At 33.9% G+C, this 17961-nt stretch overlaps 1 protein-coding gene across 4 annotated transcripts; it reads left to right on the forward strand.

The window, feature by feature from the left end:
• Window positions 1-10023, forward strand: LOC145974826 (uncharacterized). Of its 4 annotated transcripts, XM_083104867.1 has the most exons (10): window positions 2-147; window positions 211-292; window positions 2485-2689; window positions 3009-3269; window positions 3361-3462; window positions 3655-3729; window positions 3861-4123; window positions 4258-4395; window positions 4476-4653; window positions 4775-10023. In XM_083104867.1, exons 3-8 carry the CDS (start codon window positions 2494-2496, stop codon window positions 4357-4359), a joined length of 999 nt encoding a protein of 332 aa, XP_082960993.1. In that variant the 5' UTR covers window positions 2-147; window positions 211-292; window positions 2485-2493; the 3' UTR covers window positions 4360-4395; window positions 4476-4653; window positions 4775-10023. The 4 variants fall into 4 exon arrangements, with proteins under 4 accessions (XP_082960995.1, XP_082960993.1, XP_082960992.1 ...); XM_083104866.1 differs by having other exon boundaries at window positions 4258-4653; XM_083104868.1 differs by having other exon boundaries at window positions 4258-4653; window positions 4778-10023.
• Window positions 10024-17961: the final 7938 nt, after the last annotated feature.

Genomic DNA, 17961 nt, shown 5'->3' on the forward strand with positions numbered 1-17961 from the left:
GCTTTTTTATATCATTGTGTGCCTGATGATTGTGCTTAGCAGTGCCAGTGCTTCGATTGACAATTTTTTATTAATTGTGCCTGTTCAGTGTATAAGTTTATTTTCAAACATAATAATTTTTGTGAATCCTCAAGGAGGAATCAAAAGGTAAGATTTTAACATTTACAGTTTTTTAGGAAAAAAGAAATAATATATAATTTAATATTTAAGGTTAAGATGCCATATCCTAACTATAAAAAAACGTTTCATACAATTAATTCTCCAACCCAGCGAAAAATAAGAAAATTAGAAGGTAATATAATTAATGAAACTTTAAATTCTAACATATCATCTAATAAATCAATATTATCTAATGAACCAACATCTGAAATTATTGAGAATGTTTTGGATATATCAATGGATGCAAATTTATCAAACGATAGTGATCTTGAGGAAATAAATCCTGCTTCAAGCAGCGAAAATGAAAACAATGAGTTTTTACCTTTATTAGAGCAAGAATTTTTGAATAATAATGATGATGATACAGATACTGAAAAAAGTGATTTTAAAAGATTTCTTGCCAGTTGGGCAGTTAAAGAAAACATTGCACAGGCATCATTACGTAGTCTTTTAAAAGGAATAAAACAATATACATGTGTTAAATGTCATCATGACATACCATCTGATCCTAGAACACTTTTGCGCACACCAAGAAGTACAAATATTAGAAATTGTGGTAGCGGAGAATATTATCATTTTGGTTTATTAAAGGCAATAGAAAATAGGTGTTCATCTCTTTCAACAAATTTAAGTAATATAAAAATAAGTATAAATATTGATGGACTACCATTAGCAAAGTCTTCGCAACAACAATTATGGCCAATTTTGGGTTCCGTAGTACAATCAAAACAAGTTTTTATTATTGGTGCATATTACGGTAGACAAAAACCTTCAAATTCACAAGAGTTTCTAAAAGAATTCATAGAAGAAGCAAAATTATTATGTAATGATGGAATTTTTATCAATAATAAACACATTAAATGTAGTATAGATTCAATAATATGTGATACTCCAGCCAAATCATTTATATTACAAATTAAAGAACATACTGGCTATTCGAGTTGCACTAAATGTATAACTGAAGGTGATTTCCGTTGTAATAAAGTTTGTTTTCCTGAAATAAATGCTTCATTGAGGACAGATCTAGATTTTAGATTAAAGACTGATGAAAATTTTCATATTGGAACCACAATTGTTGAAGAAATTCCAAATTTTGATCTTATAAATAATATACCATTAGATTACATGCATTTAGTTTGTCTAGGCGTTACGCGACGTTTATTATATTTATGGCTATTTGGCGATAACAGATTTCGTTTAGAAAATAGAAAGTGTCAAAGCATATCATTAAATTTAGAAAATATTTTTAAAAATAATGTACCATGTGAGTTTGTAAGAAAGCCTCGATCACTAACTTATGTGAAATTGTGGAAAGCAACAGAATATCGAGAACTGCTTTTATATACAGGACCTGTAGTTTTTAAAAATTTTCTTCGTAGAGATATGTATGATCATTTTGTAACTTTACATGTAGCTATTAGAATATTATGTTCCAATAAATTACAGGATTTATTTAATTATTGTCAAGAATTATTAGAACATTTCGTTACAGCATTTGCATTAATTTATGGTACACATAACGTTTCTTACAATGTACATGGTCTTATTCATCTTGTAAAAGATGTAAAAAAATTTGGTCCACTAGATAATTTTAGTGCGTTTAAATATGAAAATTATTTACAAACGTTAAAGAAACTATTAAAAAAATATGATAAACCTTTACAACAAATTGTAAGAAGATATTTTGAACATGAAAAAAATAAAGTAGCAGAAAAACTTATGACAAAAGAAACTAATCATTTTACAGTAGATTTGAAATCTATTCATACATTTGGTCCATTAATACATGGCTGTTGCAATCCACAATATAAAATAATAAGAAAAGAAAATATGACTTTACGTATAGATGTACAAGCTGATAGTTGTTGCGCATTAACTGATGGAACTATTGTGTTAATAGAAAACATAGCACATAATAAAGATCTAAATGTAGATGTAATTATAGGTCGAAAATTTTTATACAAGGAAGATTTTTACAACATTCCATGTTCCTCATCGTTATTACAAATATTTAGTGTACATAGTTTAGGTCAATTACAAATGTGGCCAATAAAAAATATTGATACAAAATATGTTAAATTACCACTATTAGAAAATAAATATGTAGTACTTTACATTAATAAATTGAATTTAAAAAAAAAAAAAATATATATATATATATATATATATATATATATATATAGATTTTAGTTATTGTAATTAGATAATGTATATTTAATATTTTAATATACTAATTTAACACTTATATATATTTTGTATGTTTAAACGGTATATTGTATATTAAATATATTTCTAAAATATATTTAATATATCTATTACTGCTAGTTTGGAGCTATGGAACAGTATGCCATAGTAGAGTTCATCGATGGACTGCAAATGATACCCTCTTCTTGGATAACCAAAAATAATAAATATGCATATTGGCATACTTTTACACCAAACGAAAAATTTAGAAAAGCTGTGCAAAAATGTATTTCAAAGATGGACGATTGGCCGCAACATGAAATAAAAAGGATTTTAGCAACTGCAAGTAAGTACATACAAAAAGTAAATTAAATAATTATATTAATATACATAAATAATACGTTAATATAGATAATTAATTGTATTCTTATTTTGTTGCTCATTCAATATTCTTCAATATTAAAATAGTATTAAATATAGTATATGTTTGTAGCATAACTTATAGACAATTTTTCAAAAAATATTTTTACAAACTTATAATACTTACACTTTAGAGTATAATTGTTAAAGTAAAATATAATTAACAAGCATTTTTTTTATTTAAAAATATAAAAATTTTTAATTTTATATTTACTATTTGTTATATATAATTTTATTTTTTTAAGGTACATATGAAAAAGGAATTAAAAAATTAAAAAAAGCAGAATTTATATCAGATTTAAATTCTGAAAGTGAAGATAATGATACTTTAAAAAGGAGTAGAAAATATAGAGCCAAGACTGTTATAAGTAGTGAAGAAAGTTTGAGTGAAGAGGAAAAACGTGTTCGTGTACCATCGTATCCAAAGGTTCCACACAAAAAAAATCTTGATAAACAGTCGTATGAAAATTCAACAATAAAATTCAACATTAAAATGCCATTGAAAAGTTAGTAAAAAGATTTATAGCGTATATTAATATAGTAAAAATATTTATAATATATACATTACAATAATAATTTTACTTATCATTTATATAGATAAAAATGTATCAAAACTGACCGAATATGAAGATAACAATTCAAATATTAACCTAAACAAAACAAATGTAGAAACATTTTCTTCAATAAATAAAAATACAGGTAATCGATAAAAATATGTATAATAATTTTTACAACAATAATTTTTATAATAATTTTATTTTTAGTATCGCGCTTTCAGTATTTTTATATTTTTAGTATATTCAGTAAATTATTATATTTCAGTATTATTAAAATAGTTATAAACTAATTTCATTTTAATATTTCACATTTTTTGTTTTTTTATTCTTATAGGACGTGATTTTAATCAGAATTATGTCAAAGAAAAAGAGTTCAGCTCTGAAACTTATGAAACTGATTCTACAATTTGTAAGTATTAATTTGTATTATTTTGTAATGTAAATTTCCATGTATTCTATATCACATTTGTATGTATTATATATATTTTGTTTTAAAACGTATTTTTTATTATTTTATAATATATTATATACTATTTACAGCAACAACAGATTTTCAACGATATGTTGTACGAAAATTATTGGATATAGACTTCAAAATATCAACAGTACATGAGGAAGAGAAAAATATAAACACTAAATTAGATAGTATACAAAATCAAATCCAAACTTTTGTATTAGATGATAGAGTGAAAAACAAAGATGTTGAAGTAGATTACATGGAATTCTTTCCGTTACAAACATTAGAAGAGCTAGAAAAATTTGAACAACAATTAGTTGAGAATAAAATAAATCGTAAAGCATTGGTATGCGTATTTTGAAAAATAATCTTTAAAAATAATTGAATCGAAAAAATTACTTATTTATATTTTTAATTTCATTTATAATTATAATTATTTTATTTATTTATAAAAAAATTTATTATTTATTTCATTTTTAGATTACACAAGTGGCACGAATAGGTGGAACGGATGTTAAATCACTTACATTTAACATCTTACGTAGACTTCTGAGTGATTCAGTTGGAAGTTTATATAGCTAATTGTTATATTTTTAAAATTCTTTTTCTTATCATTTAGTGATTATCTCAATCTGCATTCATCTAGAGACATATTTTATATAAACATTTTATATATTATATGAATTTTGTCCTTTCAGTAAACCGTTTGGCTTCTAAGAGAAAAGTTAATTATAATATTGAAAATGTGACCAAATTATATGATGAATACAGAATCCGATTTAAATATTTTAACATCAAAAAAAGCAAAACAATCTCAACAGATGTCTGAAGGAGAGAATGATATAAATAATAATACACAGAGAAAGAAAAAGAAAAGTAAGTTGAAATAATTTTTATTAAGATTAAGTATACATGTTTCTCTTTATTAACCATATATATACAATATTATTTCTTTTACTAAATACACTAAATTAACATAATTTTATTATTGTTAAAGCAGGATTGTGTGAACGGGCTGAGAAATAATTAAGTCGGTGTAATATAAACGTGTTCTCTCTTTATTACAAAAAAACTGTACCGTGCGTGCTCTCTGAATAATAAATTTCATGAGACTCGAGACTAGCCGCATAGCAAGGTTGCCAGTGGCAACTTGCCACTCGGGCTCGCTTCGGGGCACGAGAGCTGCCCAAGTTACCCGAGTCGCGCTCGACTCGTTTGCTGTACAGTCACGTAGAGAAATATGTGTCTGTACACTCGCCAACAGAAATGCGCTGAACTCAGCTATTCTTAATACTACCGCCATTCAAGCGTTTCTCGTGAATCGCTATCATGTTTAGTTTAAAACACAGATCTCTGAAACGGTCTCGCGGCAGCGCTTTCATGAATATATCCGCGCGTTGCTTCTCGGACGGAACGTACTCGACTTTAATTTTTTTTTCGTTTACTTTTTCGCGGATAAAGTGAAAATGGACATCTATATGCTTTGTTCTCTTGTGAAATACTGGATTTCTGACTAGTTGAATCGTGCTTTGGTTATCGACGTATAGAGTTGTCTCTTTATCACAAGGACATCCGATGTCCGATAGTAACTTTCTTATCCATACTGCTTCTCGCGCTGCTGTCGATGCAGCCACGTACTCGGCTTCCGTCGTACTTAGCGTCACCAGTCATTGCCGCTGCGACGACCACGTGACGGCCCCGTTCGCAAAATAGAAGACGTTGTGGCGTCCATCTGGACAAAATACAGATGAATGGGTTTACGAACGCACTAGTGCCATCACATACCTCGCCCCGATCCACCAAAGACATAGAGGCACTCACTCTAGTGTGTCTCGTCGTCCGAAGCGGACGTAAGTTACCAAAGACTGAAACCATAGTTGTAAATTCCTTTGTTGTAAAATATATTTTTATAAAGACAAACTGAATGTATCAATCCACCCGGCATCGAACGACAGTTAATAGGATGTCTTTAATAACCTGACTCCCTATAACGTATCCCGTCGTGGATCTTCGCGTTTCGATATCTCCGGCGTAGTCAGCGTCCGAAAAACCTATTAATGCTGCTTCGCTACCGCCGCTTCTATACTTGATACCGTAATCGCTCGTGCCTTGAAGATACGCGAATATTCGCTTTACTGCTCGCCAGTGTATCGCATTGTGTTTGCTCAAGTATTTGCTTACTGAGTTTACCGCAAACGCGATATCCGGTCTCGATACGGTCGCTAAGAAAACTAACGACCCTACTGCCTCGCGATAAGGCACGTTACTCAATTTTCCGTCGTCCTCCTCGGTTGGGGATAGTGCTGCGTGTGGATCCGCCGGTACACTCACCGTTTTCGCGTTCGCCATTCCGAACTTTTCGATTATCTTTCGCGTGTACGCGCTCTGATGAATCTTTAACGTTTTTCGCTCTCTATTGCGTTCGATTTGCAGCCCGACAAAGATATTTGAATTCTCGACCGTTATTTTGAACGTTTCGCTTAGTCGCTGAATTATTATCTTAAGAGTCTCTACATTGTTCGAAGCGACCAGGCCGTCGTCGACAAATACCGCCAAATACACTACGTCGTCCTTGAATTTTCCGATAAACACGCACTTATCTGCTTCGCACTCTTTGAAGTTGTACTCGTTCAGAAATTTCGTGAATTTCAGGTTCCAACATCTTGGAGCCTGTTTTAGCCCATAGAGAGACCTCTCGAGCTTGCATGCGACGTTCCTGGGATCTTCTTTCACCTTGAGTCCTTCCGGAATTTCCATAAATATCGTCTCTTCCAGCTCTCCGTATAAGAATGCAGTTTGTACGTCAAACTGCATTACTTCGAGATTTTTCGCAGCGATTATCGCCAGCAATACTCTCAGTGAGTCATATCTCACCACTGGAGAAAACGTTTCCTTGAAGTCGATCCCCTCTTGTTGTAGGAAGCTCCTCGCACACAATCGTGCCTTGAATCGATGCGACTTCCCATCTGCATCCTTCTTCACCCGAAACACCCATTTTGAGTCAATAAGTCTCATTTCCGGCGTTCTTTTCACGAGTTTCCACGTATTGTTTTCCTTGTGCGCTTTGAACTCGTCTTGAATAGCACCCGCCCACTGCGCGGCTTCAGTGCTGTTCGTAGCCTCTTCGTACGTTATCGGTTCGATGTACTCGGCAACGTTTGCGTTGTGCCGGTACCTGCTCGGAGTCTGAATTCTCGAGCGATCTCGCAGGGTTCTTGGATCTTCTCGTGCTGGCTCGTTCTCTCGTTCCTTAGCCTCGTTGTTGTCCTCTTCTTCTCGTTCTTCGTTGTCGCCGTCGTCTCCTTCGGCGTCGATCACGTTCCCGTTCTCGTACTCGTTCTCGTCCTCGGCTTTCGGTCGTGGAAGAATTACTTCGTTTTCTTCTTCCTTCTCTTCTGCTTTCGCTGACGGCGCTCCGACTTTCTCGTTGAACACGACATTGCGAGCTGTGCTGACCTTTTTCGATTCCGGATCGTACACCCGGTAATTCGTCGATTCCTCAGTATACCCGACGAAGATTTTTTTGCTCGCTCGTGCATCGAATTTTCGCGTGAATTGTTTGGGAGTGTGCACGTACGCATCCGAATCGAAAATTCGTAGATGCTTCAGATTTGGAGCTTTTCCAGCCCAAGCTTCGTACGGCGTTACTGCACCACTCGTCCACACGATTCGGTTGAGAACATATACTGCACAATTCACTGCTTCTGCCCATAGGTTCAACGGCAGATTTTTCGCGATTATCATCGTGCGCGCACTTTCAACTATCGTCCGATTGTCGCGTTCGGCTTTGCCATTTTGCTCCGGATTATGCGGCGCCGTCGTTTCTCGCTGGATTCCACGCTTTTCGAGATAATCGTCCATTTCTTTGTTGCAGAATTCCCGACCGTTGTCCGAGCGTAGTGTTTTCATTTTTCGACCGAACTTGTTCTCGATCATCTTCTCGAAGATCTTGAATTTCTCGTACACCTCGGATTTCTTCTTCATGAAGTACACGTGTCTGTAGCCGGTCGTTTCGTCCTTGAATGAGAAGTACCTCGATCCTCTGACTGAGTTCGTTGACATCAGCCTGCAGACATCCGAGTGCATTTTCTCGCCCGGTTTTATTTTCTTATTGCGCTCCACTTTCTTGTTAAACGGCAGCCTGTGCGATTTCCCCATTTGACACGGTTCGCAGAAAACGTCATTTTTGTCCGTAATTGACACTCCACTCACTAGTCCTTTTTCGGCCAGTTCGCGTATCGCGCGCTTCCCGACGTGTCCCAATCGCTCGTGCCACACGATTAAATTTGTCGTGACTATGTTCGCTTCTTCGGCGCTTCCTTGTTTCGCGACCTTGAAGAACATGCGATACACATCGTTGCCTTGCTTCATGCCCGTCGCGAGCACCTTGCCATCGTGCACCACTTCGACGGAGAATAAGTTTTTACGCAATTTCGGAACGTGCAACACTTTCTCCATTAGCGCGTCGTGCCACACACCATCGATAAGCTTTTTAATTCGCACCGTGCCTTCGCCAGCGACGTTGCAGATCTGATTATCACCGAGTGATATCGTAGCACCAGTGTTGTCCGTCTTGTAGTCGGTGAGCCAGTCACGTCGGTAGGTTAGATGCCTCGATGCACCGCTGTCAATCAGCCAGGCCTCACTTTGGTCGGCCGCCATTACGCGACTTTGCGTCCACAGTACACGAGCGTTTTCGGCACTTTTCGAACCCGACGCGACCGAACTTTTACCCATCTCCATTACGAATGCGCAGTCGCGGGATTTTTCGCTGTCGTCACGCGGCTTCCGTTTGTTTCGACACTGACTCGCGATATGTCCCATCTCTTGACACTTGTAACACTGTAGTTCCTTTGTTTCCTTTTTATTTTTAGTCTTCTTGTTCTCGGCACTTTTCGCTCCTCGCGGACGTCGATTTTTGGCCGTCGCCGGCCAACGCTTCCGAAGCGTCTTCGTCGCTGTTGAGCCTCGCGTCCTCTCTAATCAGCTTTTCCTGCAGATTATCGAGAGTTTGTCGTGCAGGGTCGACACTATCCCATGCCACCTGCAGCGTGCTGAACTTCGTGGTCAGACTCGCGAGAATTTTTGCCATAACTGTGGCGTCCGATACGTTTTCGCCGACGTCCTTGAGCTGACTCGCCATGTTCGTTACCCTGGCCACGTGCTGTACCGCCGTATCCGCTTCGCTCATCCGATACGCGTGAAACCGTTGTAGCAGACCCAGCTTGTTTGTCGCCGTTTTCTGCTCGTGAATTAAACACAGTTTATTCCACATTTCTTTCGCAGAAATGCACGATAGCACACACACTTGTTGAGCTACGTCGAGATTGGACAGGATTATAAACTTCGCCGTTGCATCGTCTTTCACATTTTTCTTCAACGCGGCCGCGTGTCCCGCTCCCACGGCTGGCTCTTCCCTCGTGCCGTCTACGATGTCAAGAACATCGTTCATGACAAATAACGCGTTCACTTGAGCTTTCCAGCCCTGGAAATTCGTTCCATCGAAGGGCTTCACACCCTTCACCGAGATTCCGACAGACATCGCGGATTCGATTACTTGCACGCTTCCGACACGTTAACACCGGCACTCGAACAATGGCCGACTTCCGTTCCGCGCCACGTGCGACTCCCCGAATAATTCTTACAGCATTCACACAATTTTTCCACAGTTAATCGTTAACTGGGCCCATAACCTGTTAAAGCAGGATTGTGTGAACGGGCTGAAAAATAATTAAGTCGGTGTAATATAAACGTGTTCTCTCTTTATTACAAAAAAACTGTACCGTGCGTGCTCTCTGAATAATAAATTTCATGAGACTCGAGACTAGCCGCATAGCAAGGTTGCCAGTGGCAACTTGCCACTCGGGCTCGCTTCGGGGCACGAGAGCTGCCGAAGTTACCCGAGTCGCGCTCGACTCGTTTGCTGTACAGTCACGTAGAGAAATATGTGTCTGTACACTCGCCAACAGAAATGCGCTGAACTCAGCTATTTTTAATCATTATTATTTTAGTATGTCTTGCTGGTTCTACAAGAAATAGTATTCATAAGATCAGATGGACGGAAGATGAACGCGAAATAGTTTTATCTTCATGTCAAACGGCTGTGAAAAATAAAAAATTACCATCTCTTCATGAAATTAATGAAATAAAAATCAAATATCCTGCATTAAAGGCCCGTACAAGTGCTCAGATAAAAACTTGGTTACATAACCAAATAAAAAAAAATCTTAAAACTATTATCATTAAAATGTGTCGTTAAAATTGCTTTTGTCGTATACTTGTCGTATTCTTTACTATTGTCGATGATTTCATTATTATCGTTTTACATAAAAAAGAATATCTTATTACAGTTTGTAGTAAGTTACTTAAATATCTTAAAATTATATAACTTCTTTCTGACTCTAACACAGCAAAAAAATGTTTTTATTTCAAAAAACATTTTTTTGCTGTGTTAGAGTCACAATTCAAAAATTGTGACATCTTCACAAATTACGAGTAGTGCTTAAAAAAAATACTATATGGAACGATGAAAGAATTCCATTATACATTACACCAATGTGATATATCTTCATTAAGGTTCAGTTCAAAAATAGTCTATTACATTTGTTTTATTATAAGAATTACATATATTTAAGATTATTTAAGAGTATATTAAAAGTATTTAATAGACAAGAAGTTATTATTTTCTTAAATAGAGCTAATTTATTATTTTTTTATTCAAGATAGATTTTATCACAGTTTAATTTGAGTTATAATTGTATTTTATTTTGTTTTAAATTTTCTTATATATCATAAATATACAGGGTGTCCTAGACCACCCATACACCCCTTTTCTTTCAAAAACTAAGCATTTTAGAGAAAAACGTTTTCGACAAAAATTGTATGGTTTTGAGGGGAACATAAGATGGTGTCATTGGTTTGACCTTGAATGGCATCGTTAAGGTGAGGTCAAGGACACCTTTAATTTCTTAAATGGAACTACCTATTTTTTATTGCATATTCTTATAGCTTATGTCGAGAGCTTTCCAAAACACTATAATAAAGTATTTTTTCATCAAGTACTTTTCGAGTTATAAGGCTTGAAATAATTTCTTAATTTTACATAAACCATAAAATATCTAGTAAAATATTCATTTTTCGATTATCTTACCTCAATACTTTTATGTACAAAATAATGAGAGGAATCGATTGGTGTAAAGAAAACACATAGTTATTTTTAAGAAAAAAAATGTAATTGTTAATTGCAAATTACATTTTTTTTTTTGAAACAATTTTGTGTTTTCTTTACACCAATTGATTCCTCTCATTATTTTGTACATAAAAGTATTAAGGTAAGATAATCGAAAAATGAATATTTTACTAGATATTTTATGGTTTATGTAAAATTAAGAAATTATTTCAAGCCTTATAACTCGAAAAGTACTTGATGAAAAAATACTTTATTATAGTGTTTTGGAAAGCTCTCGACATAAGCTATAAGAATATGCAATAAAAAATAGGTGGTTCCATTTAAGAAATTAAAGGTGTCCTTGACCTCACCTTAACGATGCCATCCAAGGTCAAACCAATGACACCATCTTATGTTTCCCTCAAAACCATACAATTTTTGTCGAAAACGTCTTTCTATAAAATGCTTAGTTTTTGAAAGAAAAGGGGTGTACGGGTGGTCTAGGACACCCTGTATATCTCATTATATATAATTTCTCTAAATGTATGTAATTTTATTAGTAACATTAAATATGATATATTGTACATGATATATTAAACATAGAATACATATAACTTTTGTTAAAGCATAGTTAAAGCGAACAAAACTCAACTGAGTATGATAAAGCATTTATATTTGATACATATGATTTATGCAAATAGATATTTCAGAATTTAAATAAGATTTTAAAGGAATTTGAAAAAGTAAATATGTATCAGAAATTAAGATAATTTTCAAGTATAGATTCATATTTCATATATAGATAACAAGGTAAATTGAATAACATGTAAATTATATATTTATTCACATTTATTTGCACAATAATTATAAATTTTTGTTAACGTTTAGAAATATATTTGTGTAATGTTTAAATAGTTGTATTAACAAAAACAGAAAAACACAATTTTATTTAATAAGAAATATAATATATCTTTTAATGTATTAATAAACATATAATTGGATTTTATTTTATATTAAACATTTGTCTATTAATAAAATAAATAAAAATACAAAATGTTTGTGAACAATTTAGTTTGTAATTGCAAAATATATATATAATATTTATATAATAAAAACATAATGTTTAGTAAATTTAAATCTTCCCATGCATTAAAAAAATTGTTTTATTTTAATTTGTACATTGTAAGGGTATGGTAATCTCCTGTGAGAGAAACCACGTTGTCAGGAATGGATGAGCCGGGAGAGGAATGCCTGAGGGTTGAGATTCAGGTTTATTAAACACAGTAAATGACCCGGAGAGTATCGATATAAAAACTGTGTATTTATTAGTTACACAAGCACGAAATAAGAACAACGTTAATAATGCCTGAGTAACGACCACGGCCAAAAGGCTTAACCGGTTAACTACGCAATAAAAACCGCGTACTAAGAACCTCGTGTGTTGACTGTATGACCGCCGGAAGAAGAGTGACCACCGGTAGTCGCGGTCGCTTATCTCGGGACGCGCCAAGATCCTGCGCAGCCAATCGGCTTGCGCTACGTCACGCAAAGAGGCGCACCAGCGCTATCGCTACCGCACGCCAGCGCCACCACGGTCGCACGCCAGCGCCATTATGGCACCCATGGCTTACAACATATTGACTGAAAAGGAGTACAGATTCTGTAAACATATTTTGACAACAAAAGATCAATTTTCTAAGATAATTCACGGTTAAAATGATGAGTACTAATTTTTTCATAACATTTTATAAGATTTTAATAGCGCAGATAATAAAATAATAAACTTTTGCTTAAAAAATCTGCTTTGTTAAGAGGATCCCTCATTGAACGGCCAACTCTTACACGATTACAGCGCCCTCATCTAATCCTCATCCCGTATCTCTCTCTATCACGTTATTTATAAAAAAGATGCCCTGCATTTTCCACTCTACTTTACCGATATTTTAGGTACATACGGACTGAAATTTTCGGAAGAATGCCATTTATTAATTAGGCAATTAAATTCAATAAAAAATTAGTTAAAAGGCTACAAGGACCAACGCAATGGTGGAATATATGCAAAAAATAAAACGGTTATTACAATACAATAACTATATGAAAATGTTTATTTAATTTGAACATGACAAACGCCGCGTTTCAATCCAATTCGGATCCTTTTCAATGTCGACTAACAAAGTGAATAATAAACATTAAGATAAAAGCAAAATTAACAGTCATAGGAGAAATGTAAATAAGTTTCGGAACAACGCAAAGTCAAAAAAAGTCAAAAAATCGGAAGCAAATATATGTACAATAACGGAAAATTTAAACCGTCAATCACAAAAAAGGAAAGAACGCATCGCATTAACGTATCGCCACAGAAAACCCGAAAGCAACTCGTACCGCATATCACCAGTGTACCGTTAAAAACGAAATGATCCTCTCCAAAACAAAAACCGGAAGGAAATCCCACATACAGGTCCATGACCATTTCCAAAAGAAAGAACAGTCAAAGATGCATAAATCGATGACCAGTTGGAAACTTGATGGTCCAAATATGTGCGAGTAAAAGCTTAAAAATATGACACTCTAAAAAAGAAAAACAAGACAGAGCAATAATTTAACAAACAATCCGGAAACTACTTAAGAAAATCCTTCATATAAAGCAAGAGTAAAGTTAATATAATAAAATCACATACCGGTCTCTAAATTTGAAAGTGATCTCAAATCAAAAAATCGAACACAAAGGGAGAGCAAGTTAAGCACAACTTAACGTTCCAATCAACAGAGCCGAACTGAGGCACATGGGGATCACATATAGCCAAGAACGTGAAACATCAAAAAGAGGGGGGGGGAGAGAAGGGAAAAGGAAGGAGAGGAACAAAACGTCACAGAAGGAAAGAAGACAGAACGAAGGAAAAATTCAAATAATCAATACGAACATTTTTTTGTAATGGGCAAATACAACTTATCCAAGAAATCGGTATCGCTCTGAATGTTAAGGCCATGATTCTGACCAGAGATATGTAACATCTCAGCAATTAGTCTCTTTTTATATCTAGGTTCCTCCTCCAAAATGGAAACATTCTCCCAATCAAACTCATGACCGTTCAATCTATGAAGGGACACAACTGAGAGAGAACCAGAAGATTTATTGATATCAGAACGATGTTCTTTAATTCTGGTCAGTAACTTCCTTTTAGTTTGTCCCACATACGAAGCATCACAGTCTAAACAACTAATTTTATAAATGACATTCACGTGGTGGAATTTAGATACCGGATCCTTGTACAATCTAATAAGGGATTTTAATTTGTTATTGACTGTATATGCCAATCTTCTGTTCGCATAACTCTTAATGTTAGAAACAAAACCTCTTGGAAAGCTTGAGGAAAAAGGAATGGTGAAGAAAGGAATAAGAGAGGAGGAGGATCTTTCCTTCGGATCGTCTTTCCTTCACAACATGTTAGACAAAAATTTACCTAATCCGAATAGCCATATTGCGAATAGCTTTGAGTTAATTAAAAAACTTAACAATATGTTCTTAGATGATTGGTACGATTTAACCTCATTGGATGTGGAGAGTCTTTTTACTAATGTTCCATTAGATTTGGTTATTGGAGGAATTGCTAAAAGATGGCATTTAATTAAAAACAACATCAACATTCCTTATAAGGAATTTTTGATTTCTTTAAATCTTATTATGGACTCCACCTACTTCCAATTTGACAATGTCATATATAAACAGATTTTTGGCACTCCCATGGGATCTCCTCTCTCCCCGATCTTAGCGAATATTATTATGTCTGATTTAGAAGACAGAGCAATTTCGTCTCTTCCTGTTTCCCTTCCCTTTTATGTTCGCTACATTGATGATATTGTTCTTGCTGCTCCTAAACAATACTTCCAGCATATTTTCCAGGTTTTTAATTCGCTTCACAATAGACTACGGTTTACCATTGAATATTCAAACAACAACAGTATAAATTTCCTGGACACAACTATCATAATCAACAATAACTATATTGAATTTAATTGGTATAGGAAACCGACCTTTTCAGGAAGATTTCTATCATTTTTCTCACACCATCCTCTGTCACATAAAAAAGGAGTTATCATTGGATTGACTGATAGAATTTTTAAACTTTCACATCCACGGTTTCATAATGAGAATTTTTCTTTTATTATTTCGACTTTATTAGGCAATGGTTATCCTATTAAATTTATTTTTCACACTATTTCTCAAAGATTAAAGTTTTTAATCTCTGACGTGAACAATAACGAAACTGCTGTCACTCAATCCTCCTCTTCTCTTATTCCTTTCTTCACCATTCCTTTTTCCTCAAGCTTTCCAAGAGGTTTTGTTTCTAACATTAAGAGTTATGCGAACAGAAGATTGGCATATACAGTCAATAACAAATTAAAATCCCTTATTAGATTGTACAAGGATCCGGTATCTAAATTCCACCACGTGAATGTCATTTATAAAATTAGTTGTTTAGACTGTGATGCTTCGTATGTGGGACAAACTAAAAGGAAGTTACTGACCAGAATTAAAGAACATCGTTCTGATATCAATAAATCTTCTGGTTCTCTCTCAGTTGTGTCCCTTCATAGATTGAACGGTCATGAGTTTGATTGGGAGAATGTTTCCATTTTGGAGGAGGAACCTAGATATAAAAAGAGATTAATTGCTGAGATGTTACATATCTCTGGTCAGAATCATGGCCTTAACATTCAGAGCGATACCGATTTCTTGGATAAGTTGTATTTGCCCATTATAAAAAAATGTTCGTATTGATTATTTGAATTTTTCCTTCGTTCTGTCTTCTTTCCTTCTGTGACGTTTTGTTCCTCTCCTTCCTTTTCCCTTCTCCCCCCCCCTCTTTTTGATGTTTCACGTTCTTGGCTATATGTGATCCCCATGTGCCTCAGTTCGGCTCTGTTGATTGGAACGTTAAGTTGTGCTTAACTTGCTCTCCCTTTGTGTTCGATTTTTTGATTTGAGATCACTTTCAAATTTAGAGACCGGTATGTGATTTTATTATATTAACTTTACTCTTGCTTTATATGAAGGATTCTCTTAAGTAGTTTCCGGATTGTTTGTTAAATTATTGCTCTGTCTTGTTTTTCTTTTTTAGAGTGTCATATTTTTAAGCTTTTACTCGCACATATTTGGACCATCAAGTTTCCAACTGGTCATCGATTTATGCATCTTTGACTGTTTTTTCTTTTGGAAATGGTCATGGACCTGTATGTGGGATTTCCTTCCGGTTTTTGTTTTGGAGAGGATCATCTCGTTTTTAACGGTACACTGGTGATATGCGGTACGAGTTGCTTTCGGGTTTTCTGTGGCGATACGTTAATGCGATGCGTTCTTTCCTTTTTTGTGATTGACGGTTTAAATTTTCCGTTATTGTACATATATTTGCTTCCGATTTTTTGACTTTTTTTGACTTTGCGTTGTTCCGAAACTTATTTACATTTCTCCTATGACTGTTAATTTTGCTTTTATCTTAATGTTTATTATTCACTTTATTAGTCGACATTGAAAAGGATCCGAATTGGATTGAAACGCGGCGTTTGTCATGTTCAAATTAAATAAACACTTTCATATGGTTATTGTATTGTAATAATCGTTTTATTTTTTGCATATATTCCACCATTGCGTTGGTCCTTGTAGCCTTTTAACTAATTTTTTATTGATTTTATCTAACGGACCTTTATTTCATTATAGCAATTAAATTCAGTTTTTATAGTTCGACAATGTTCTACGGTGCAGTACACAATCGTGAAAGCTACTGTTTTATGCATAAAAGCTATAAAACTTTTATAAGAAGCTAATATATGTACAAGTTGACAGCTCTGACGCCATGTTGATTTAAGAAGTCGATAAAGAAAAATTTAATTTTATACTTATTTTCTTTCTCAATATAAAATCTCACACTGTATAGAGTTTTCACGTGTCCGTTTGCGTGTATACTTCAATTCTTTAGAAAGATTTTTAATTCCATACAGGCAATAAAAAATGGCACACTTCCAAAAATTACGATGTTTTTGTCGATAAAAAAGTATGCTTGAGGGATCCCCTTAATGAATTATTTTTCGATATATGAGATTGCTCTACAAGTTGCTACTGATGTATAGGATAGGATATACCACTCTCATTTCTCTTACATCTAACAAAAGGCGTTTAATGATGTCAATAAATAATATAATATATAAGAATTTCATATAAAAAATAATTTTAGTAGAAATGCTATCAAATTTCATACAGTATATACATATCTCATCATAATTTACTAAACAACTGTGAAATAATCTAAAAAATACAAAAACAGCAATTTGCATTGTAAATGATATTTTTTACAGCATTGATAGAGATATTACACCAAATACTATAATACACTATATAACTTTGCTACTTGTAGCAAAGATACAAAAAGCTGATGTACAAATATAAAAAAATAGCTTACTTTACTAAATTATTGTTAGTTTATAAAAAATCATTGTCAAAATCAATTTATACATATATATCAATTCATATGATGTAAAGGTTGTTTTGACGACCCTAACAGCACATGATATCATTCGAATATTCTATACTCATATTGTAAATATACGTTACAGATGTAATATACTGAGAATAATCCCATAACATCTCTTGTGGTATATTATTTTTCATATATTCTCAAAATATACTTTGCATATCTTGTATTAATATATTCTTTTTCGTATATTTTCAGGATATTCTATAATATTGCATGTGTTTCCTTATTTTGCCGCTACGCGCGCCACCAAACTCGTACTTAATTTTTGGTGAAATGGATATAAAGGACTGGTACTAACATGAGTTCCAAAGTTTCTTCTTTTTCCTTTTAATCAGTTTAATTTATAATAAACTGACTTAATTAAAAATTTTTCATTTGTTTAGTAGTTTAGTTGTTCTGGATTTCTTGTTGGGATTCAGAATATTAAAAAGATTATTTGAAATTAAAATGAAAAATAGTGTGTGCGTTTACTGCATTTATTTAAAG

Source organism: Camponotus vicinus, unplaced genomic scaffold, assembly GCF_025532165.1.
Source record: "Camponotus vicinus isolate PSW18456_S1 unplaced genomic scaffold, iyCamVici1.0 SCAF_7, whole genome shotgun sequence".
Classification (NCBI taxonomy): domain Eukaryota; kingdom Metazoa; phylum Arthropoda; class Insecta; order Hymenoptera; family Formicidae; genus Camponotus; species Camponotus vicinus.

Coding starts and splice junctions, on each gene's coding strand:
- LOC145974826 (XM_083104869.1), top strand. CDS start 2,494: ATGGAACAGTATGCCATAGTAGAGTTCATCGATGGACTGCAAATGATA. Junction 3,270..3,360: donor CATTAAAATGCCATTGAAAA/GTTAGTAAAAAG, acceptor TCATTTATATAG/ATAAAAATGTATCAAAACTG. Junction 3,730..3,860: donor TGAAACTGATTCTACAATTT/GTAAGTATTAAT, acceptor TACTATTTACAG/CAACAACAGATTTTCAACGA.